This window comes from Ceratotherium simum, chromosome 22 (assembly GCF_057802395.1).
Source record: "Ceratotherium simum simum isolate JZ-2026a chromosome 22, ASM5780239v1, whole genome shotgun sequence".
NCBI classification, from domain to species: domain Eukaryota; kingdom Metazoa; phylum Chordata; class Mammalia; order Perissodactyla; family Rhinocerotidae; genus Ceratotherium; species Ceratotherium simum.
In genome coordinates, this window is record NC_141921.1 from 363256 (window position 1) to 387155 (window position 23900).

At 42.7% G+C, this 23900-nt stretch overlaps 1 protein-coding gene across 7 annotated transcripts in view; it reads right to left on the minus strand.

Moving 5' to 3' along the window:
* The window catches only part of FGGY (FGGY carbohydrate kinase domain containing), a 395835-nt gene that overhangs the window by 186731 nt on the left and 185204 nt on the right, over positions 1–23900 (minus strand). For all 7 annotated transcript variants that reach the window (XM_087445838.1, XM_087445839.1, XM_087445836.1 and 4 more), the window contains one exon: positions 16482–16610. In XM_087445838.1, coding sequence (XP_087301964.1) covers positions 16482–16610 — 129 coding nt within the window. The remainder of the gene's footprint in view (positions 1–16481; positions 16611–23900) is intronic.

Sequence of the window (23900 nt, forward strand, 5' to 3'; positions counted from 1 at the left end):
CAACTCACTTGAATTCTTTTACCAGTTTTGGAAAACTTGGAGCAACTATCTCTTCAGATACAGCTTCTCCTTTATTATCTATTGGCTCTCATTCTGGGATTCCAATTACACCTCAGCTAGACCCTTTTACCATGCTCCATGTATCTCACACACTTTCGTGCATTTTTCCTTCCTTTCGCATACTACGCTGCAGTAGGCATATTCTTGGCTGACCTATCTTCCAGTTCATGAGTTCACTCTTCAGTTGTAGTGAGTCTGCTGTTAACTGTACTCCATCTATTCAGTTCTTAATGTCAATTACTGCATTTTCAGTTCCAGAATTCCCATTTGATTCTTTTTATACTTTCCAGTTTTCTGCTGAGTTCTCTATCTTCTTCTAGAGTTTCTTGAACATATCACTCACAGATATTTTAAAGTCCATATATAATACTTTCAACATCTACATCTTCGGTGGCTTTGGTTTTTATCTCTTGACTTATGAAAATTCTTGTGTTTTGTATGCCTAGATTATTTGTTTTTGAATGCAGAAACTGTATGTGAAAACTCATAAATTGAGCCTTTGGTTATGTTCTATTCCTCCAGGAAAAATATAATTCTGCTTCTTGCAGTTAGCTGAAGTAGAGATAGATTAACTGAATTTAATCAGGTGTTGAGCCGATTCAAAGCTGGGCTTTAGCTTTACAAAGTTTGTCTATTTCTAGTTTACTTTTAGGGTCCCAACTAAAAGCCTAGAGTGTTTACCAGTCACCTACATCCTTACTGATCCCTGAACTCAGACTTTTGTCCTTCTAGCCTGGGGAGATTACCAAATTGGTATTTAGCGTCTCAGCCCTCAGCTGCAGACTTCCAATCAGCAAATGTCCAGCGTGCAAAGGGTAGAAATATCAAGTCCAATTCTCTTCTGATCATGGTCCCTCAAGTCCTTTCCCTAGCAGCTCTCTGATTTCTTCATATAGATGTGTTTGTGAGTTACCCAGCTTTTGTGATTTTTCTCAGTGGAAGGATAGCCCATTGTTGCCAGAAACAAAAATATTCAAGAAATGCTCCATGAATGAATGAAGTATTTTATATTTATAATCACATTTATTTCAATAACAATACTTCAATAGTAGGAAAATTTAGACATATAAAAACAGATATATGGGTAGAAGTTTAAAAAGCATGAATGTTGATCTTCTGATCTATGAAAGAGGGAGACTTGGGAGTCACATAACTGGTAATAGATCTAAGAATTAAATTCAAGCCCACCTGACCCCACTGTCTGTGCTTATTTCTATTAAACAGTACCATACTATTACTGTCTTGAGCATTCTTGTTCCCGAGAACTAAATACGTAGCACTTCATGTCCCTGTATCAAACGACCTATATCACTGTTCATCAGCCTTGTTTTGCTTAATTTTTTAATCCTTCCCTCCTTTTCCATTCCCACTGGTACTTTGTTCCAGTCTTCAACATCTCTTACCCCAGTGCTGTTTTATCCTGAGCCATTAACTTCATGGCCTCCAAAGTCTCGACTTAAAAGTTATTACCGGTAGATTTAGATAAAAATCTAAACTCTTTAAAATGACATTCAAGGCCCTCAAAAACTTGGTCCCCACATATGTCTCCCACACTTCCATTTCAACATGCATACACTATATAACAGCTATACTGAAATACTCAATATTCTGCAGCCAAAACAAGTATTCTTGTGCTTCTGGATTTTTAGCACATGCAGTCTCTCTCTGCTTCCCTCTCTCCTTCTCAGCCTCCTCCCTCCCTGTCCACATCCACCTTGTCTATCTGATAAATTCCTATTTCTCTCTCCTATTCATCTTTCACATGTTAAATTAATACTACTTTTGGGGGAGAATCTTCTTAATCCATTCAGGCAAAATGAGTTTGGACTCCCATAATATCCCACACATGCTGTCATCAGACACTCCCCACGCAACACTGCGTTGGCTTACGTGCCTGTCTCTACAATCAGAAGGTGAGCTCCTTGAAGGCAGGGACTGTCATTTGTTCATATATACATCTCTAGTTCCTAGCACAGCGTCTGGCACTTAGTGAGGATATGTTACCTGTTGGTTTGAACGTAGGAGAAAGGAGTATTTTTTCATAGTCAGCTATTATTTCTTACTGTAAAAATCTGCCATATTTTACCTATAATCCTAAGTCAACAGTGCTGGGTGACAGTCTGAGAAAGGTTCTTGGACTTGCCTATAGTGAGTAGATTCTGTGACAAGTGTTTTCTCATTTTTTGGAGGTCTTTCGTTTTGCTTATTAACTTGAGGATGCACAGCTCTGCTTTAAATGGATGAGTTCGCTGGATATCTACACCAGAGATAACATGTTTCAATGAATGCCTAGCTTAGAAATTGGGTGAATTGCTCTGACTGCCTTGAAATCAACCAGTTTATTTATTATCTTCCACTAAATGTGAGAGAAAATTTATTTCAAATTAGAAAAGACACTTTTATATGCTTAATTTAGTAATAGCTAGGGGAAATATAAAGAGCATCCGATATTTTAAACAACTCTTGCTTAATCAAAGAGATTTAGAAAAAAAGAAAAAGTTGTCAAATTCCCTGTCTTCCTTTCAAGGCCCCTGCCACAACCCTATTCCAGGCTACCCCTTCTCCTTCACTCTCTCCTCTCCCCAAACTGTGGTGTCACAAAGCCCATTCCAAAGCTTGCAATGAGTCTCTTGCCTAAAAGCACCTTCCATGGCTTGTCAGCGCCCGGGGGGAGAGAGGGAAGCACAAACTTTTCAACATGGTGCTCAAGTCCTGCCCTTCTGTCCCCACCTATTTGACCTTCATAGCCTCATCTTCCAGGAATTCTTTATAGATATCATAGGTTTCGGCCAAATTGAAATGCCTACCATTTCCCAACCCCATTTCAGTGCCTTCACTTATGTTGTTAGTCTCTCCAACCAGACTACGCTATATTTCATTGGTTCCAGGGGAGAAAATACCTATTATCCCGGGTTCAGTTCAAAGGCTACCCTCCCATGTCCCTGAAGGACCATGGCAGCTGACGTTCTGGGGGTTATCGTTACTAGTTGTGTGACCCTGAGCAAGCTGCTGGAATTGATGCGAAGATTATACATGCAGACCATCCAGCACATTCCTGTCATGTTGAAGTCACTCAGCAAATATTAGTATCTTTGTCCTTCTCTTGCCTCACTGTTTCAACTGAAATAGACTTCTCCATTCTTCAAATTCCTATAGAACTTAGTCCACATGGTATATCTCTATTTCTTAGATCCTTGTCTTTGCCACAGTAACTAGTATAGTGCTTAGCATGTTGTTTATAAACAAACCCATTAACTAATGCATATATTGACTGGATTAAGTGCTGGGGTCTGAAGTTACAGACATGAATATGACCAGATTCCATTGCCCACAAGGAGCTCACAGTCTAAGTGAGGGAGACACTAAGGTAATCATCTTTTTAAGTGTTTAAATGTTATTGTCTATGTGTTACCTTTAACGATAGAGATATGCATGTGGGGAAAGAATTATTAGGTCACAAGCATTAGGCTGGGCAATAATGTTACACCACAGTAAAGCAGGCAACGTATGAACAAAAGCCACATTATTTGGGTACATTTAATATATTTCACAGAATGGAATTGTGTGGGTTTTTCTTTACAACTTTCAGCTGTGAGAGGCCTGAATATAAAAGGTGTGTAAAATTTTCACTCATATTATTGATACTGGTGGGACAGTCCCCCTTGGGTCTTCACAGTGATGAGTCACAAGGCTGGTACACTTTTAACTCTCTAGGCTAAATTCAGCCCAGGAACCTGTAACATTACAGATCAACAGCCTAACACATTCTCTTAAAACAAAATCTAAGAGCCTTAGCTTTCCCTAGACCTGAGCATTTGATTCAAAGACTCTCCATGTCTTCTGTTTTTTGAACATTTTTAAAAAAATCAGCTATGGCTAACCCAGTTAACACAGGCTTGGGTGAAGCTATATAACGGTAAGAGCGGAGACCTAGAGTCAGACAGACCAAGGTTCCCCTCTCCATTCCACCACACAAGCTGCCTGAGTCTGAGTAAGTCTCATTCTTATCTTTATATAGGAGTTGGAAGAATATGCACAGCCAGAGGCTTGTTGTCCAGATCAACTGCTGTCCAGGTAAACACTTAGGTTGTGTCTCACTCATGATAAGTGTACCTGATCAGTAGAGCTCTTTATTGCTCTGCTTTTGAAATAAGAATTTAAAAATGTAGTCTTTCAATTAGGCTAGACTTAATTTTGTTCTTTCTGGATTATATACAGATAACTTTTGACTATAACCAACTTGAATTTACCCCTCCTACTATCTTTTAAGGTACTAGTGGTGAAGTCCATCAGGCTCATGTGGGGACTGGATACAATGCAGATATTTAGGCCCTTGGCAAACCTACTGATTGAAATCTGAGGTGACAGTGGTTGTGAAGTCCCATTAATCTGCATTTTAACTAATTCCTTGGTTGACTATGCATACTAAAATCTGAAAACCACAACAATAAGTGAATAAGGATAGAAATCAGATATAAAAAAAGAAAACAAAACAAAAACCTATGTCATTCTAAGTTTAAATAAAAATACTCTTTTTATTGGATTATCTGTATTGTGATTTCAATTTACTATGAATAATTGGAAATAATAATAAAATAAATAAATAACCTATTTTCTCATGTTGCCTCTCTACATATTTTCCATTCTCCATCTCCAGTAAACAGTAATTTCTAACTAAAATGGGAACAGAGGAAAGTCATATGGGAAAATTGTCATCGCCACCAATAAAATGAAGATGGAACATTTAGAATTTTGGGCAGAGAAAACCTAGAAATCTCTTGGGAAAATATTCACGGGCTCAGACTACAGTGAATACAAGCAAACCTTGTACATTCTGTTTGGATCTGAAGAAAGAGAAGAGATAATAAGGTAATGAGAAAGGAGCAGAGATAAAATTGCTCTCACAAAAGATTGTGGTAGAGATCAGAGTGGGCATGAGACAGTGAAAAGCAGCATTGCCCACCCTCCAGCCTGCTGGATGACAAACAACAATGTCGAGATGCGGAAGCCAGAGATGGGGAAACACACAGCTCTCCTTCCAGCTCCGATCCTGCAGGTTGGTAAGTGAAGTTGCAAAGGTAGAGTGGGAAGCCCTGCAGGAAGGGGGTCATTTCTCAATCCCCAGAGCCTGGCAAAACAAATATCTGCATCATTCCACTGAAGTGAGCTCTTGCTCTAAGCTTAAAATGAGATGGTAACTTTTTCACTGCTCTCACTCTTCCTCTGCAGTGTCATCCATCGGTATTAACACTCATAGCTGTGATCCCAAAGGCAGATGCTGACTGATGCAGAACACTGGACGTGGTCTTCACAGGACAATCAGTGCCGAGGAAGCCATTTGAATAGATAGGGTTGATCCAACTTAATTTTAGCATCCAACCTCTTTGGCTTGGAATTCAAGGCCTTTTACAATTGAGCTTCAGACTTGGAAGAGCACTTGTTAAGGACTCACCATGCGTCAGGAGAAGGCATCCGTACAATGTCCGAGGAGCTTACTGTCATCTCTATTGACAGAGGAGACAACTGAGGCACAGTGAAGTAACTTGTTAATAAGCAGCAAGGCTGGAGCTCAGAGCCCACAGGATGCTACTCAGCTCTGTGCTTCTGGCCATCTCGTGCTGCTCCCCTCACACGTGAAGGACAAGTCTGCCATCCTGAAACGCTCCTTGATTGAGTCAGGCCTTTTCAACTCTGTTCTCGCTCCCTGAAATGCTTATCCTAGTTTCCCCCTCACTTGTCCTGGCAGAGCTGGTTGATCCATTCCCTGTGCTCTTGTGACATTTCCCTCACATCATGGAAAAGCAGTGTGCGGGTTATAATGGGGTTTTTCTGATGACTGGTCTGCCTTCTCCACTAACCACTGAGCTCCCTTAGAGAAAGGACTGGGTCACCTTCCCCCTGGGCACTTTCCACAGTGCCCAGTGTGGTATCTGAGGCCAAGTATGGGCTGAACACATCCTTGCTGATTGAATTAAATTCTACCTTGCTTCTTATACCATGAAATGTTCCCTCCCTTCACTGAGGTCTGTTTCCTCAAATGTTGCCACTCTGGATCGAACTTTCCAGAACTCTCTGTACTTGTAGCAACTGCTGGCACTTTCCATGGCTTTACACAGACTCGTTCTTCTTAAGACTTAGCAGTAGCTGATAAACACACATGCATGCATGCATACATACATACATATACAAGTATACTCACACATACAGACACACATACTCACGTGCATACATATATAAACAGACACTGCATACTTGTATACACACATACATAAACATACACATTCACACAAGCATTCATACACATATATAGACAACACATTTATGAACATGTATACAGAGGCACATGCATACATATATGCACAATACACGTGTTCATATATGCACATACCTATGTGTGTAACACACGCAGACACACATAAGCACATGTATGAACACATGCACGTGTGCACATAAAACATACACACGTTTATATGCATACATGAAATGCACATAAAATATATACACATATGTTTATAGGGAAGTTTATGAACACCTCAGCAGGATAGAAGGCCTACAGAGAGTAGGAACCTGTCTTTGTTCACGACTATACCCAACACACCCATAACAATGCCTGCACACAAAAGGGAGACATCACATATTTGTTAAATAAAAGAATGAATCTTTGAGTTTCTCTTGCCCCCGCTATCATTTATGATGTAAATCTGTTAAAATCACATCCATCATAGCTAAATATACATATACTGCCAGACACCATTCTAAGTGCCTGACAGAGATTAGCTCATTTATTCTTCAAACAACTTCATAAAGTACGTGCTATTATTATGAAATGGATTTCAGAGCTGGGGAAACTGAGGCATGGAGTGTCAAATGACTTCCCAAGGTCACACAGCAAATGGAACCAGGATTTGCAGCAGTTATGTGTTCTTAACTACTGTGCTGTGTTAATTCAAAATTTTTTGCTTTCATTGTTTTCAGAAGCCAAATTCTTACATCCGAGTCATAGTACAAAGCATGATAAAGATTAGATTTATGGAAAGGTGGGATAGAGAGATGCTGTTGAAAATATAACTAGAGACTAGTGTAATTTTTCTATATTCCAAAAAATTTCCCTTCTTAGTTTTTCCAGATACCTATATTGGCCGCAGGATGCCATGAGGCAATCCTCAAGATTCCCACTGCGGTGAAATCAAAAAATCATTTCTCTTTTCCCTTTATAATGACTCATGTGAATGCATAGTTCAAGAAGACTGAAAACAAGAAAAGTAACCAGGCCTACAGAGAGATGAGGAAGCGGCCAGCAGTGGAGATGGGAGGCTGCTGCCCAAGGGCGATAACTGGAGATGTGCATTTTCCCAACAGCTGCTGATGTGCAAGACCCAAAGTAAACACCAGTGCTCAGGGATGATACAAGGATGGGAAGCACCATGTGTTGAGTTCCTGTGCCATGACAAACAGTGGACCTCTGTGGTAAGCCCACTCTCGCAGCCAGTGACGCAAGTGCAATATTAGACTTTGGGCCCCAAACGCTTCTCCAGCAGTCTTCTACCCTCTGAGCTTGGAGTGGGAAGTCCTCCTAACAGGTGGTTGGCAGTATCAAAACCTGGGGCTGGGTTATTCTGCGTTTTTGTTTTTGTTCCCAAGCTCAGGAAAGGAAAACAGCAAGTCATCTTTTCAGTCATATATTAATACATGAGAGAATAAGTAGAACCTTCTGGTTAAAAATTCCCTCTGAATACCAGATAAGGTTCTGAAGCTGATGAGCTAGTTAGAGATTTGCTTGAAATCGGGGCCTCTGGGCACAGGAACTCACACTGGGTCAAGACGTTCTGCTCCATTTACTAGGGACCACCAAAGCAGACATGAAGTCATGGGGGGGACAGATCAGATTAGAGTCTTGCATCCACCCTTCCTGGTCCTGAAACCTTAGGCAAATCCCTTGACTCCTGGAGTCATTAGCGGAGGTAAAAACACCAGGGTGGTGGTTTGAAAATGGCAAGTCACTATACAAATGAGAGTACTAGCAATATTAATTACATTAACCAAAAAATTACTATCAACTTTAATATTACTGATCCCTCTACTACACAGTCAAAAAATAGCTAGCCTGGTCTTATTCTTCATGACTGATAGAGCCCCAGACACCTGTGCTGATTTAAGTATTCTTTATGAAGTTACTTCCCCACTCTGGGCCTCAAATTTCTCATTCATAAAATGGATCTAGAAACATACCTACCTGGAAGGATGTTAAATAGAAGCTCTGTCTTCTGTCATAGATATAGATACATGTTTGTGGAATTATAGGCCAACGTAACTAAAGGCACAGACAGATCCAGACACACATAAATATACTAGCCAGGGCACGTGGGAAAAAGCTCCTGGGTGCTGAAGTCAGAAAGACTTGGAGCTAGAATCCAACTTTATCATTTATTCAAATGTCACCTTGATGTCCTTGCATGTGAAATGCAGAAAACAATGGTAGCTCACGGCATATTTGTGAGCCGATGACAGTGACTATTAAAGGGCCCAGTACTAACGCTTGGCACAGAGGAGGCATTTAATAAATGGTAGATTAAGCAAAAATAACTGCTTTGAGCTCTTCCGAGGAACCTGAATACCAGGTGTTTTTATTATCACCACTTTTGAGGGATACTCAGTGTAGACTGTGACAACAAAGAGACTTGTTCACGGCCGGCATAGAACAACTAGTTTACCTACTTAACAGCCACCCGTGATACCGACTGTAGCCATTAAATGGGATGTATGAGTAGAATGGAATAACATATATGCACATGCACTACAGCACACACATACATGGCTGTGTACACACATGCACACGTATATATATGCAATGCATATACACTTGTATATACACATACACACACAAACCAGTGTAAATATACCCACTTCTTGCCTGCTTCTATTTCCCACAACTGATAGAGTCCCAAATACCTGAAATCATCCCCTTTCCCTAATTTGGAGATGGTAAGACATAATGTGGGCAGGGGCCTCCAGTGAATCAGGAGGCCCAGTTTCTAACTTCTGCTCTAACAGTCCTTTGCTGGGGTAACCGTGGATGACTCACTGTTTTTCTGGGCTTCAGTTTTCTCATCTACAAATTGAAGAATTTGGGTACAGAAAATCTCTGCGACCTGTCAGTTCTAAAGCCTAGGATCACTCATCATCCAAACAGAGCGCGTGTATCAAACCAAAGATGTGACTGTCTCAGGGCAGGCTCACAGCTGGCTATCCTGAGTTATGTGGCACAAGATGGAGAGACGGGTGGGACGGGAGCTGGCTGTAGCCCCAGGTGCCGCATTCCTCCCAGCTTTCTGACCACAGGGTTAAAGCCTGGTCTCCTAAGGCTGTCCTTCGCCGTCCAGAGAAGCACAGCCTCCAGGGAAGCCTTCGGGTCTGGGGACAGGAAACCCAAAGCTGTCCTTCCCCTCATCTCCTCTCCGCCCCTCACCACGGCTCACATAGCTGCTCAGGTCTCAGGCAGCGGGGTTCTCATTAAACCAAACCTCAACTTAAGACCATAAACTTGAAATCACATTAACAAATTCCCCCTCCCTGCTTCTGATTCACTTCCAGAACTCCCGGAGTCATCCTTGCTCTATCAGCTGGGGCACTGACACCGCTTTTCTCCTTCTAGATTCCCGGCAAGACTTTATCGGCTCTTCTAATCCCTCTCTGTTCCTTATAGACCATCTGCCTCTGCGGATCCACCTTCCCTTTCTTGTTGGATATGCTCCCTCCTGCCTCCAGCTCTTGGCTGAGCCGGGGCCTGGCTCCTTCTCAGCACAGTTCTGGTTTGGTCTGATTTGTCTACCTGGCAGTTGCACATCACGTCTGCTTCTGACCCGTGTGCCCCAGTGCCAACCCGTCCCACAGGCTGTCTCCTCTGGGCATCAGATGACACCTTCCACCCTATAAGCGGCTTCCTGGCCCCACCCCAGACATTCAGACTCAGGAACCTCCGGGGTAGGGCCTAGGAATCTACATTTTTTAAAGGCTCCCCTACCTGGATTTAGTAATCCTTGTGTTTGATCTTTCAAATCCTCTCACATTTATTAGCTTAATTAATTCACTGATCAACTGAGGATAGACTCTGGACTCTATGCTGGACAATGGGCGTAGTGAACGTGATTTGGTGGGAAAACTGAAATAGGTGCAAAGTGTTGCAGAAACACAGAGTAGGGAGTGATCCATTTTTTCTAAGAAGGGAGTTAAGTCTGGAGAAGTCTCCACAGAAGAAGTAACATTTAGACTAAGTGTTGTCTAGGTGTGGGGGGGAGGCCACCCCACATCCAGGGAACAGAGTGAGCAAAGGTAAGGAAGCAGAAAGTACATGACGTGTTGAAGAAGACATATGGTCTGGTGTGGCCTCACTTCTGGTAAGAGAGAATGGGTGGGAATCATCTTGTACTCCCCACTCCTCAGTCTTCACTTTATTTTCTTATCTCACAACTATTTTCACGGAAGAGTTAATTTCACAAAATATATTTTGACAAAGTACTAATATATTAGCAAAACCCTTATTTTGGGCTGCTTTTTGGCTTGTACAGAAATAAACTGAACTGATGAGGGGAAATACTATCTTCAGAAGTGTTCTGTTTTAAGGAGGGCTTCTCATCCTCTGCACTACTGACATTTGGGTCTGGATAATTCTTTGTTGTGGGGCTATCCTGAGCATGTAGGATGTTTAGCAGAATCTCTGGCCTCTACCCACCACGTGCCATACCAATTCCCCCTTTCCACAATCTTACAATCGGAAAATGTCTCCAGACATTGCAAAATGTCCTCTGGGGATGGGGGTGGGGTGAAAATCACCCCTGGTTGAGAACCACTGGTAGAGAGAAAAAGAACACGAGATTTGGAGTCAGACTCAAGTTCACATCTTGGAATGACAATGACAATAGTTAGGTGATGGTGGAAATGTTACTGTCTCTTCCTTCAATTTCCTCAAGTACAGAATGGGAAATAACCTGTGCCTTGTAGGATTACTGTCTGGAGCAAGAAAGATGGTATGCAAAGTGCCAGGCAGAGCACTTGGCACATAGAAGGCAAGTAAGACATGGTCATAACAGTAGAAGCACCAATAGGAGTAGCGGTTCTTAGATTTGTTTTACTAATGATGTTGTTGATATTATTATTAGGAATAAAGCCTAAAGTTTACAAGTTACAATGAGTAAATCAATTCCATGTTACCAAGAAGCAATAATAGGGCAAGAAATGTTGCAATTACATTGTCAGACATCACTTCCTCTAGGAATCCTTTTATAATTCTTTAAGTCTCAATTTTGGTGCCCATTCTATGTTTTTACAAAGCCCTACATACTTGGAACACATAACTGTTTATTTAATGTTTCTTTTCTCTACTAGACCATAAATTCACAGAAGTCCAGGTCTCTCTCATATTCACTGTATACCCCCATCAGCTAGTGAAGTGGGGCATCAATAAATATTTATGGAAAGATGTTCCTTTTTTAGCATTTGCTGCTTGCTCAAATGATATTTCAAGGGTCAGATTCAAAAGCAGACTGAATCTGGTCTTACTAGATCTGCCATTCCCTACAGCACAGTGATGGAAGTATGAGCTCTGGAGTCAGAGGGCGCGGGTTTAAATCCTGCATTTACCTCTTACTTACTGAGTGACTTTGGGCAGGTTAGGTGGTCTTTGTGAGCCTCACTGATTCATTGTATAAATGGAACAAAATAATAGTATGTTTAAAGTTGCTTTGAGAATCAGTGTGGCTTCTAGACCACTGATAATGGTGAGACAAGAAGTTGGCAAGTTTTATTGCTCACTGGAATAAACTATGTTTTGCTCTAGGAAAGCAAAGACTAGAAGCTCTTTTTACAAGACTGGCCAAACCAATTCTTCTGCTATTGGGAAAAAAAATAAAGAAATAAATTCAAAATCCTCATTTTGGTTTGACTCTGCAACTCAGATGAGCAATTTAAGCCAATTCAACATCTGGCAAAGAATCCAGTATCTGGAATCAAAGAGTGATGCTAAACCTAGGCACAAAGTTTGCTTTTGGCCAACACTTGCTACTGTGATGGGAAAAGAAAGAATACCAATTTCCAGCAATCTAGGAGTGGATCAGGGAGTTCTCAAACCAAACTCCTGCTTCATGGAGAACTGAGCCAGGTAGACCTACTGTACAGGGATAATTGCCTCTGAAATGAGAGGTTACTATATTTCTCAGTTGTACTATCCATCCCACATTGAAGGACTGCCATTCATTCATTCACTAAATATGCACGTGTTAAGGGTCCTCCCTGTGCAAAGCACTGGTTGCTGGGATATAAGGAGAAAATGGCACAGTGGTTTCTTTCAAAGTGTTTACAAACTAGTGAACGAGTGAAATTTGTACACACAAAACTGGGTGATATGTACAGTAATGGAGGCAAGTCCAAGACATGGTGGGAGCAAAGAGGAAGGAGTGCTTAAGTCAGCTTGAGGAGTCAGGGAAGGCTCCCAGAGGAGACAGCACTGGATTCAAGATCTGATGGATAATCAGGAGTTTGTGTGATAGCTACAAACAACTGAGAGAGAAGGGCCTGAGACAGAAATCAGGTTGTTATTGCTGTCAGGACAGCTGGGGTGCTGGAGCCAAGAAGAGACCTGGAACAAAGTTAGTACTATTTTTATAAGCTAGAAAAATATCAGCAGCAGGAGCCCTGGCCAGAACCGCCCCCACAGAGAGCAAACAAAGCGACTCCTATCTTCCGGCTGTCTGCTGGGGAACTTACTAACCAGCACCTTAAGAACAAGATGTTCTTTTATCTTTGATTTTTATTCCTACGAAGTCCTTCCTCCTATTCTTCCAGAACTGGAAAAAGCATGAGTTGAGTTTTACTTGCTTCTTTGATCTTTATCCCCCCATTCCAGCCTTCCCTTGAGAATGAGGGTCCAGGAGTATTTCTCCAAAGCAGAATGCTGATCCTCTTACTAGTCAGAAGGTGGGGTCCAAGGCAGGTCACGCCAGGTCAGCACGTGAAGGGACCATGACTGTCAGGGCTTGTTTGTGCAAGGCCTGGATGGCATCCAATTTCGACATCCAAAGCTAGATTCATAAGCGATCTCTCAGCATGGAGTTCACCTAACCCTTCCTTGAGGTTGTTTCCAACCTCAATCTATACAGAATCATACAGCAGTGAGTGCTGCAGTCTGTGCCAGAGTGCCAGAGAAGGAAGATTCGGGCAGATTCAGGGAAGGCAGATGGAGTCCAGAAGCCTGAGGTTGTTCTCCAACTGCCTATCCAGAGGGAAGACAGTTCTCCTGGCACCTTCTTCCCAGGATCGTAACTCAGAGAACTTCCTAAAAGCTCCTAGTTTGTGTCAGGCATTGTGATTCCAGAGGGAGAAAGTCAAAGAGAGACACCTCGTTATTATGTGCTACTGTGTGCCAGACGCTGCGCCAGCTGCTGTGACCTGTTCACATCATGAGTTCTCATAACAGCACTGCAAAGGGCACTGTGAGGGGCACTGCTCTCTCTCACTGCAGAAGAGGAAAACGGAGGTGTGAAGAGGCGTGACACGTGGCCCAAGGTGCACAGGTAGCGAGAAGAAGACTTTAAACCCAAATCTTCAGACTCCACGTTCAGAGCCCTTATTGCAGCGTCGTAGCATGTCTCAAGGGTTAGTCGTCTCAAACCAATACTATTGAGCTACAAACATGCAGGCCAGGAGAGAACAACCAGAATTTTCTCTCCAAAAGGAGTGGGCCTTTGTCAGCTCTGTTCACTTCCATGATTCCAGTGCCTGGACCAGTCACTGCCAGGCCTGCAGGCACTCAATATACACCTTTAGTGACGACGCAGCTGCACAGGTGGATGATCTTTTCAAGAGTTTTGGGCCTATGTTCTCCTCCACATCCTCATGGGGGCATAGGCAGGGTAGGCAATGAGAGGGAACATTTGTTCCCAGGCCTCCTCTCTTTCCCGGATGTCCTGATCCTGAGTTGGCTGTGAGGGGAAGGGGACAGGAGGAGGAGGTATAAGGAAGTACAAGCATGACAAAACTCGGTCAAAATTGTCAGAATCCTCACTGTCCCACAGGTGCTAAGAATCCCCTTCCCATGCCCTTCCCAGGCACCACTGGCCCCTAAGCTCAGCCCTTTAAGAATCCAAGGTCGTTATTCTGTCTTTCCATTGAAAGAACTTACTTTTGGAAAACACAAGAGAAACTCACTAACTTGAGAGCATTTGTATTTTAAAGGGAACAAAAGGGCTGAGCCAAAGCTTCTAAGGGTAAAATTTCTATCACTGAATCTCTCTGATTTAGGAAAAGAGTGGGGTCATTTAACAGTCTGTATTCCTCCCAGTGCAATTCACCCAACACTCTCTGAGAGTCTGCAAGTACCAGGTGCCATATAGGAAGTGCTTTCCCCTCCGGGGGGCACAGTGCGTCCTGCGCAGAAGGGAGGAGGCATGTTTTGGTTTGACCCTGAGGGAGGTCTGGCAGACTGACAGGGAAACAAGAGTCCAGATGCTCATCAAGGTGCAGCCCTCTTTCTTCCAGCATGTGATGGTCCAGGCCAAGTGCTTGTCACCGGGAGGGGTGGATGATGGAGACTGTCGCCCCTGGGATAACTGAAAAATGGAGGAGAAAGCTTCCCTGGCCTCAAACATGATATGGAAAGTCAGGGTTACTAGGGGACAGAACACGGCATGTCTGTCTAGACCACAAGTTCTCTCCGTGCCTGTTCTTAAAAACCAAAATCATGACATTCCAATCAAAAGCACACACTGTTCCTACAGAAAAGGGAGAGAAACGCCCTTGTCCATACTCAGTATTATCCACCATTCAACCAACCCACATGTATTACTGGCCATTTACTATTTTCCAGGCACCACGCTAGACCCTGAACACATAAAGAAGAACAAGACACACACATTCATAGATGGGTGAGAGCTACCCTGCTCTGCAAGTCCACGGACTATGTAGAAGAACTAGATACTGATTAATAATCTACCACATAAGGAAACATTGACTTTCACTCTACAGGTTAAGGCCAGTTCACCTTATTCTTGCCTTAATGTAACTTTATTCATTTAATAAATTTATCAAACATCTATAGGAACCAGACACAGGACTCAGCATAGGTGATATAAGATGATTACTACACTGCCCTCAAGGAGCTCACTGTCTAGTGGAAAAGACAAGCAGATAAATCAATAATTACAACACAATGTGATCATTTCTTTCATGGGGCAGGCAGAAGCACTGAAAGAAGTACAACCTAGAGAATTCCTAAACATCTGAGTGTCCCCGGAAGGCGACGCAGAGGAGAAGACCTCCGATATGAGTCTTCACGTTCCAGGACACAAATACATGGAGGTGCCAATGCTGGACAGAGTTCTGGGAGCGCAACTCCAGGTAAGCACTTGAAAGATAACTCTTGGCTGTAACATGAAGTATGGCCTAGAACACCTTTCAAAGTTTCTTTAACTATGATGCACAGTGAGAAATTCATTTTCATCATGGCCCAGTATACACACACACATACATATAAAATGGAAACACAAGTCCCACAAAACAGCACTCACCCTTACTATGTAAGATGTGCTCTGAGGTTTTCTACTCTGGTCTATTGTATTCTGAAAATTCAGGGCTCAGGACCTGCTAAATTGATCTCATCAAGTCTGAACTATAATTTAAAAAAAAAAACACTGTTAGAAAGAAAGACTAGGAAAAACGATATGGCTATAGTTGAAGTGAAAAATATTAAGAATCTGAATAACCAAAAAAAGAGAAAAAACTACAACAAGCATGAAGACGAGGATAGAGTCACACAGTTACTTCACTGTATTCCTTGTCTCATTGTCTGCCTTCTTAAGATCTGTGGAAGACACCTCGGTTTGGTTTTAAATTCACTGTCCCCTAGCACCACGCCTGGACAAAATAAGTGTTCAAGGGGTCTTTGAAATAATGAACACATGAATGCCAGGTTTGAGATTTATTTAGGAGATGAAATCAAGACTGCACTCAAGCAATCGGATACAGGATATAAGCCAAATATATTATGAAAATAAATCAATTAGACTTGTGAGGGTTTACCTTTAGAAAAAACAGTCCAGGTAGTATAGCACCATCATACATGCCAGGTGGAAGTTAACATATCTTTTTCAAATTTTCAGTAAACCAAAAAAACCATCCAGATACTGACTCAGGTCAATTTTTTTTCCTATTATTCTGTATGGAGAAATTAATAAAATTATAAATAAATTCTATATTTGATAAAAAGTTCTATAGTTCTATCTAAATGCCTAACTATAAAAAGACTTTTCATTACTATATCTTGAATCACCAGCCCTTGATCTTTGCTTTAGAAACAGAGACGGAGTGCCTCAGGTTCTGGGGATATTCCGTGTGAGCACAGTGTTGGCTGTGGACACGGAGGAAGAGATTACCTAGTCCTCCTGCGTGGGCATCAATGAGGGAGGCTGCCACTGCAAGTCCAGCAGGAAGGCCAAGGTCTTTTGCTGCCTCTGGTGTGAGCCCATTTCCAAGAGAAGCTCCAGGAGGCAGCACTTCGTTTCCTGGGTAGACATGAGAAAAAATAAACACTTGTCAGTTTGAAAAACCCAAAAGCAAACACAGGGTTTTCTTAAGAGAAGCTCTTTGCTCCTTCCCCTCTCCTCTGCATTTTCTCAACTTCATGAAGATAGAAACCACGCAGCCACAAAGTCCTTTTGCTTATCTGGTGACTTAGGTGTATGTCCTTGGTTCCTGGGGGTCATGCTCCAGGGTGCTTTACAAAGCCAAGAACGCTAAGGCATCTTTCAAATTAGAGAAAGATTCCATTCACGGGAAATTCCAAAAGATATAAACACAGTGGCCTCTTGAAGACTCAGTTAAAATGGTCAAACTGTTCCAAACGGGCTTCCTAACACAGTAGCTCTACCAACATACCTCACACACACACACACACACACACACACACACGCACATGTGTTCACACACCCGTACATACTCCTTGAGGAACATATATTCCTAAGGAAGTTGAAAAAATTTACTTGTGTAGTTGCTTCCTGTCAGAGGATAAGGGAGGGAATTATTTTGTTCCAATAAATAATTTCTTAAACGTTTTTCTCTGTTGGAAAAGACAACACAGTCTAAACCTTGCAAACTTTACAAGGCTGCCACTTGGACAACCACAGAATACAATTTGAATGGTGTTCTTTGGAGTTGTGCAATTCAGTGACCCTAATATTTCAAGTGACCTTGAATTCTTGTAGTCAGTCAGGCCTTCAGTTAAGAATTTATTGATTGTCTTGCTTTGTGTGGGCACTGTGGAACTGTAAAAGGCAGTCTTTGCCCCCAACCTAGTTAGTGAGATGATATCAGGACACAAAGAACCATGTAAGTCAGAAGAGAATGAAGCGATCCATCTGCTCCCAGGTATTTCGCAGAGGCTGAGTCCCCCCGATCCCTGCCAAGGAATTTATAAGTATTTCTGAACTGCAAAGAGGGGGTGCGGATGGACCCATATAAATGCTAAGATCCCTCTGAGCGCCAAGATTCCAAGATTCTGAATGTACAGTCCGCAACTGCTCAGCGCTAAGACACCTACCACTTGTTAATTGTTCCATGGAGCCCCTGGGATAGGCAGAGGTGCTTCAGGACTTCTGGGGGTGGAGGTGAGTGTGGGGGTTAGAGGGAAGCAGAGGGTGAACTGCTTACCAACTTCCTTTAATTGGGAACAAAACACTTCCAGAACACCATTTTTACCTATTTTAGGTAATAAACTTCTTTCTATAACGGAATTTCAAAAGAGTTTAAGAAAAGGAAGCACAAGAAGACAAACCCCTGCAATGGTGTCTACAGCTTCATTATCCAATATGGCAGCCACTAGGCTCATGTGGACTGAGCATTGGAAATGTGGCCGGAGTAACTAAAGAGCTAAATTGTTCACTTAATTCATTTTAATCCATTTCAATTTAAGTTTAACAACTGATACTCAATTCAGTTACTTAAAAACTTTTAAGTATGTTTGAAACAACTTGGGCATGCAAATCTACTTTTTCAATGTTAATCTAAAAAATCTACTTCAAGTATTTACAATGAAAATTTAGTGTCTGAATTGAGTTGTAGTAAGTGGGAAATACATACCAGAGGGCACAGATTTAGTATGGAAAAATGAATGTAAAATATCTCATTAATAATTTTCGCATCAATTATATGTTGAAATGTATACATATTTTGGATATATTAAGTTAAATAAGACATATTCAAATTAATTTTACTACTTTTTTTAAAATTGATGTTTTAATAGTTTATAACTGTGAAACTTTGGGTTGTACGTTTTTATTTGTCCATCACCATATATATGTCTCCCTTCACCCCTTGTGCCCACCCCCCACCCCCATTGCCCCTGGTAACCACAATACAGTTTTCTCTGTCCATGTGTTGGTTTATATTCCACATATGAGTGAGATCATACAGTGTTTGTCTTTCTCTTTCTGGCTTATTTCACTTAACGTAATACCCTCCAGGTCCATCCATGTTGTTGCAAATGGGACGATTTTGTCTTTTTTATGGCTGAGTACTATTCCAGTGTATATATATACCATATCTTCTTGATCCAATCGTCAGTCGAGGGACACTTAGTTTGTTTCCACTTCTTGGCTACTCACTATTTCTTTTTACTGTAATGTGGCTACTAGAAAATTTTAAGTGACATATGTGACTCACATTATATTTCTATTGCACAGCACCGGTCTAGAGGATAAGGTCAAGATGCTCAAATGACAGGGTGAAGAGCAAGGAGAGCCCCCGGTCTGCTGTGAATGCCCAGGCCTGCAGAAACCTGGAGGAGAGTGGTGCCCCTCACTGTGGACAGTTTGGCTCTGGACACTATCGTAACTATGTCATGTGTCTAGTATCTAGCACATAATAGACAGCATTCCCATTTACTGAGCATTTCTGTGCTGTGGTCTGTGCTAAGGACATGTCATGCATTTTGTCACTTCATTGTCTCAATGACCCGTGTGAAGGGTACTATTGCTGTCTCCCTTGTGCAGATGGATGGGGACAGTCAGGTTTATAGAGTGAAAGGAAATTCCCCACAGTCACACAGCCTAAGTGTTGAAGCACAGGTCATGGATTCCACAGCGACAGATACCAAAACCTGTGCTCTCATTTATTACATTACATTTTGGTGCAGCTATTTAAAAAACTGTTTTCTGAGTGAATGAAGGGATCAAGAGAAGTATTTTTAGAACAAATAATATATATGTTTAAAAAGTAGCACCATTTGGAAATCATGCCCACTACATTCAGATTTTTCTTAAGAGGGTTAATTTTCAAAGGAAGGGCAAACTGAGAACTCTGTTCCACTTTCATCTCCCATCTTCACAAACATAAAGGGTGTAATTTTCATAAAAAAAAGGTTCCAGACGGAAAGAGGATTAGTAGCTGGGGTACTCCTCCAAGTCTTCCGGACAGTAATTTAGAAAGAAGCCTGGACTGCTGAGGTGCAGAAAGAGCCCTGGGCTTGCAGCCAGGAGATCTGGGTTCACAGCCCAAGCTGGAGGACTGAGGTGGACTTCTCAGCAGAGGTAGCATGTCGAGCAAAGGCCAAGAAAGACGGGAGACCGGCAGAAGGGCGGAGTAGACTGAAATACAAGCAGGGGTGAGAGCTGGCAGGAGGTGGAGGGACAGAGAAGGCTGGAGAGGGAGGTGGGGACATAGCATGCATTATAATCCAGACTAAGGTGTATGAATTTAATCACCAAGACTACTGTGAGCCTCTGAAGGAGCATTAAGCCAGGGAGTGAGGTGCTTGCATTTGTGTACTTTTAAACATCTCTCTGGCAGCATTGTCGCAGAGGACAGAATGGGGTGAGGGAAAACAGTTGTGAAGCTATTTCAGTAACCAAAGAGAAAAGATGAGGGCCTTCATTAAGGTATTGGCAAGTGCGAGACAGAAACAGAGGCAGATATGAGAGATTCTGTCAAGCAAGAATGACAGGTCATGGTGGCTGTTTGGATTCAGGGAGTATGGTAGATAGGGAGATATCACCACTTGGATCCCCACTAAGAGTGGACTTGCTGCCCATGTGGGGGAGTGAGGTCAGCAGACAGCTTCCAGCTGCCAGCTCCTTCAGGCCGCCTTGCTGAGGTGATGCCTCTCCCAAGGGACCCCACCCGGTGCCCTGGCAAGGGGGCGCAGAAGGGCTCTGATGGGCACCACTCGCTCCAGAGCCCTCTGCTGGTTAACCAAGGCACAGTGGGACTGCATCACAGTCTGACTTCTCCCTCTGCCCCGTCCTACTCTCCCTCCCCCTTCCTTTCACAGATGGCAACCCCTAATAGATACCCCCAAATCTGTCTCAGCATCTGCTTCCAGAGAACCCAACCTAGGGCAGTGAGCCAGGCCGTCTCCTCAGTCCAGTGGTCCAGGAAAGAAAATAAACATGCACCAAGATTAACATCCTCCTTTGAACTGGAACCACAGCCTTCAGGAATAGTCGATCTGGATCCCAAGCAGGAAGAAGCTTTGTTTATCTAGAGACCAAAAGGAAACAGCTTGGCCTAAGAGGGGACGATAGAAATAGGCGGGAATCTCTGAGAAATCACCCCATCAGGTCACACTTTATCAGCCAGAGGTGCACTGAGGGGACTGAAGGAGCTGTCAAAAGGCAAGCGTTAGCACGTCTTGACAATTTTTCTGGAAATAATCCTTCTTTTGCTCTTCCTTCACCATAAAATTAAATTAAGCACACCATCAGTTTTCCCAGACTTAATCGGGACTTCACAGCCTCAGCATGTGCAGCCTCTTCCAGTCTTCATTCAGCTATCCATCCATCCAGGTATTTTAACAAATATTTCCATAACCATGGTGATAATGGTGGCCCCCATGTATTTCACCTGCCCTGTGCCAAGATCCCGGTGCTGGGGTATGAGTGAAAGAGGGCCTCTGACATCAAAGGCTCACACAGTGCTCTGTGCAAACCAGGGCTCGCTGGACGGAGTATAAAATGCTTTAAAGGTGGAATTTAAGTGGTGCTCCTGGAGCACCGAGGAGGGACGGTGAGATGGGCCCAGGCGAGTGCGGGAAATCAAGGTGAAGGTGACATTTGAGCCTGGTTTGGAAAGACAGGTGGCTGATTGCTGGTTTCAGTGCTAGAATGCTCAGGGGAAATGGATGCCATTAGAGCAAAAAGCAAGTCGCTGTAGGAAGGCCCGAGGGGCACAGAGGGTTGGAGGTGTTCAGTATGTTGGCCAAAAGGGCAGCAGGGAGGAGGGGAGAAGTGCAGCTGCCTAGACAAGGAGAGGGAGCAGGGGACCTCGAGGGGGCTGGGAACTCCATCTAAGGCAGAGAGGCCTTGTCAGCTGACAGCTCTGACACTCTGTTTGCTTTTTAAGAAGATAAACCTGCAGTGTGGAGAAAGGCAAGAATGGGAAATAGTTTTTATCTTTAAAACAATTAAGCCAACTGAAAAACGCAGGCTGCAGAACATTATATAGAGTATGACTTCATTTTAAGAACAACGACAAAGGAGGTAGATGGACTATTTGTAAAAGTACATTCCTATGGGAAAAAAGAGAATAAGTTTTCTCTGGAAGGAGAAATTGTGGGGTTTTTTTTGTTTTTTTTTTTGCTTTTTACTAACCTATAACTTCTAATTGTTCTACCTTGAACACACGTTTCTCGTGTAATTTTTTAAAGGTGTTTTCCCACTTAAATCTGGGCAGGGTAAATAGATTAGGGCACATGTATTCAGCAGGATCCTATGTAGCTATTAAAAGGAATGCGGAAGAATTAAGATATGGATTTGGAAGGAAGTCCAAGATAAATTAAGAGAAAATGGCGAGATGCAGAATAGTATTGAGTATAATCTTATTTGTGAATTTTGTTATCTTATTTGTGAATTTTGTTAAAGGATACAAAAATGTCAGCCCATATACTTCCAGAAAAATCCTAGAAAAATACAAAGATTATTATTAGAGCAGGGATTGGGACGCAGTGGGGGGTGCTCTTCTCTACCATTTGTGCTTCCTCTATGCCATGAACGTGTGTTTCTTTTGTGATCAAAACAATCTAGTTTAAACTAAAATAAAAGCAAAATCAAATTAAGGAGAATACTGCACACCTTTTCCAAACCCTGCTCCTCAGCCTGACGGCAGGAGAGAGGTGAAGGACTGTCCGATTGTTTTCCTGATGGTCGGCTTCCGTCCCCGTGAACACACCCTCACATTGCGGGGTAAAAAAGCGATTGCTCTGAGCTCTGAGGGCTCTTGGGCTCCAGCCCACCGAATTCCCAATCGGATGGGCAGATTCATTGCGAGCAGTCGAAGCCGGAGCCTACCATTATCTGGCGGTTCAGCCCCGCGTCACAGGCGGGGGCTACTATTACACCAAATCTTCCCTACCAGTTTTTCAATTATCTATGACTAATGAGCACTTTGGGAACAGTTTCAGACACACACATAATCCTCTTTCCTGACGTCAGCAGCAGAAATTAATGACTGTGTGGACTGCTGGGAGACAGAAAATGCATTATAATGGTCAACAGAACTGTTATCCTTTCCAGGAGGGGGAAGTGGGGGCAGGGTGCTGTATTAGCTGGAAGGTTCAGTGTTCCTTTGTATTCCTACAAACAAAGATGGAATCCAGGGGGAGAGGTGGCTAAAAGCCCATGGAAATGTCAGAGAGAGGTTTGGGCGTGGGTGGCATTGACCCTGGCTCCTCTGTGCTTGGCACTGGGGCACTGGTCTTTGCTCAGTTTTGCCAAGGTCAACAGGCCAACTAGACTGGCTGGGACAGTGCTAAGTGACACCCTGCCCTGCCAGCAGAGAGGGTCTCTGAGTCCTTTCAGAATAAATCCACTTTCAATCTGGTTTAGGAGTGAGGGAACAAAAGCGAGAACATGCAACTCAAACAACAGGCCGCTGTCGTTTTACAAGCATGCGGTGGTTTCTGTGAGTTTGCTGTTTCACGCCGGCATACTATACACTGGGGTATGCTATGCACGTGGTTGCAAAGACTGGCCCAACTCTAGTGGAGCTCCAAGGTTCGAAAAGCAGGAACCTTCACTAAACAAAACATAACACCATCGTGCGCTTGTGACTGCAGCAGACGGGCTATTGACATGGGCTTTTAAAAGAACTGACAGAACCAGGAGCTTGACCCCTACCCAGCACCTAAGTTCTTCTACAGAGATCTCAGTTCACTTGGGCAGGTCAGCTCAGGGCGTTTTCTAGATCTGGAACCACAACTGATACAAGACTGACTGGAAAACATCCCAGTAATTCTTGCTTCTGAATGGGAGCTACACATGCCCACAACTATTCAATCAGAAAAATTAATGAGAAACTCAAACTTGACATATTCTGCCACCTGTTGAAAGACATCTTCCGAGATGTTAATTTGTTAATTTCCCTTGTCTCCTAAAAATAATCTCATTTTAACTATTGATTAAATGTAAAACTTTCTGATGATATCCGCATCATTAAAGAAATGTTTACTGAGGAACTACTAAGTGCCAGGCACTGTTGTAATGCTGGAAATGCAGTAAGACACAGGACTGATGAGTCTGCCCCCAGAGGGCTTACTCTCAGTAGACACTATTCCCATGTAATACCTCCTCTGAATTATACCTTGGAATTATTGTATCTTGTAAGTTCTTCTACAGACTGGATTGTATTTTTTAGATCCCTGGCCTTGTATTCTGACCTACACAGTAGGTGTTTAATAAATAAACACATCACATATTTTAAATCCAATTCTGAATGACCCTGATGCTATGTTTTGTTTTTTCCCTATATTTATCTCTCCCCTACCAGACAGAATAGCTCAAAGATGATTTTATTTATCTCTGCAT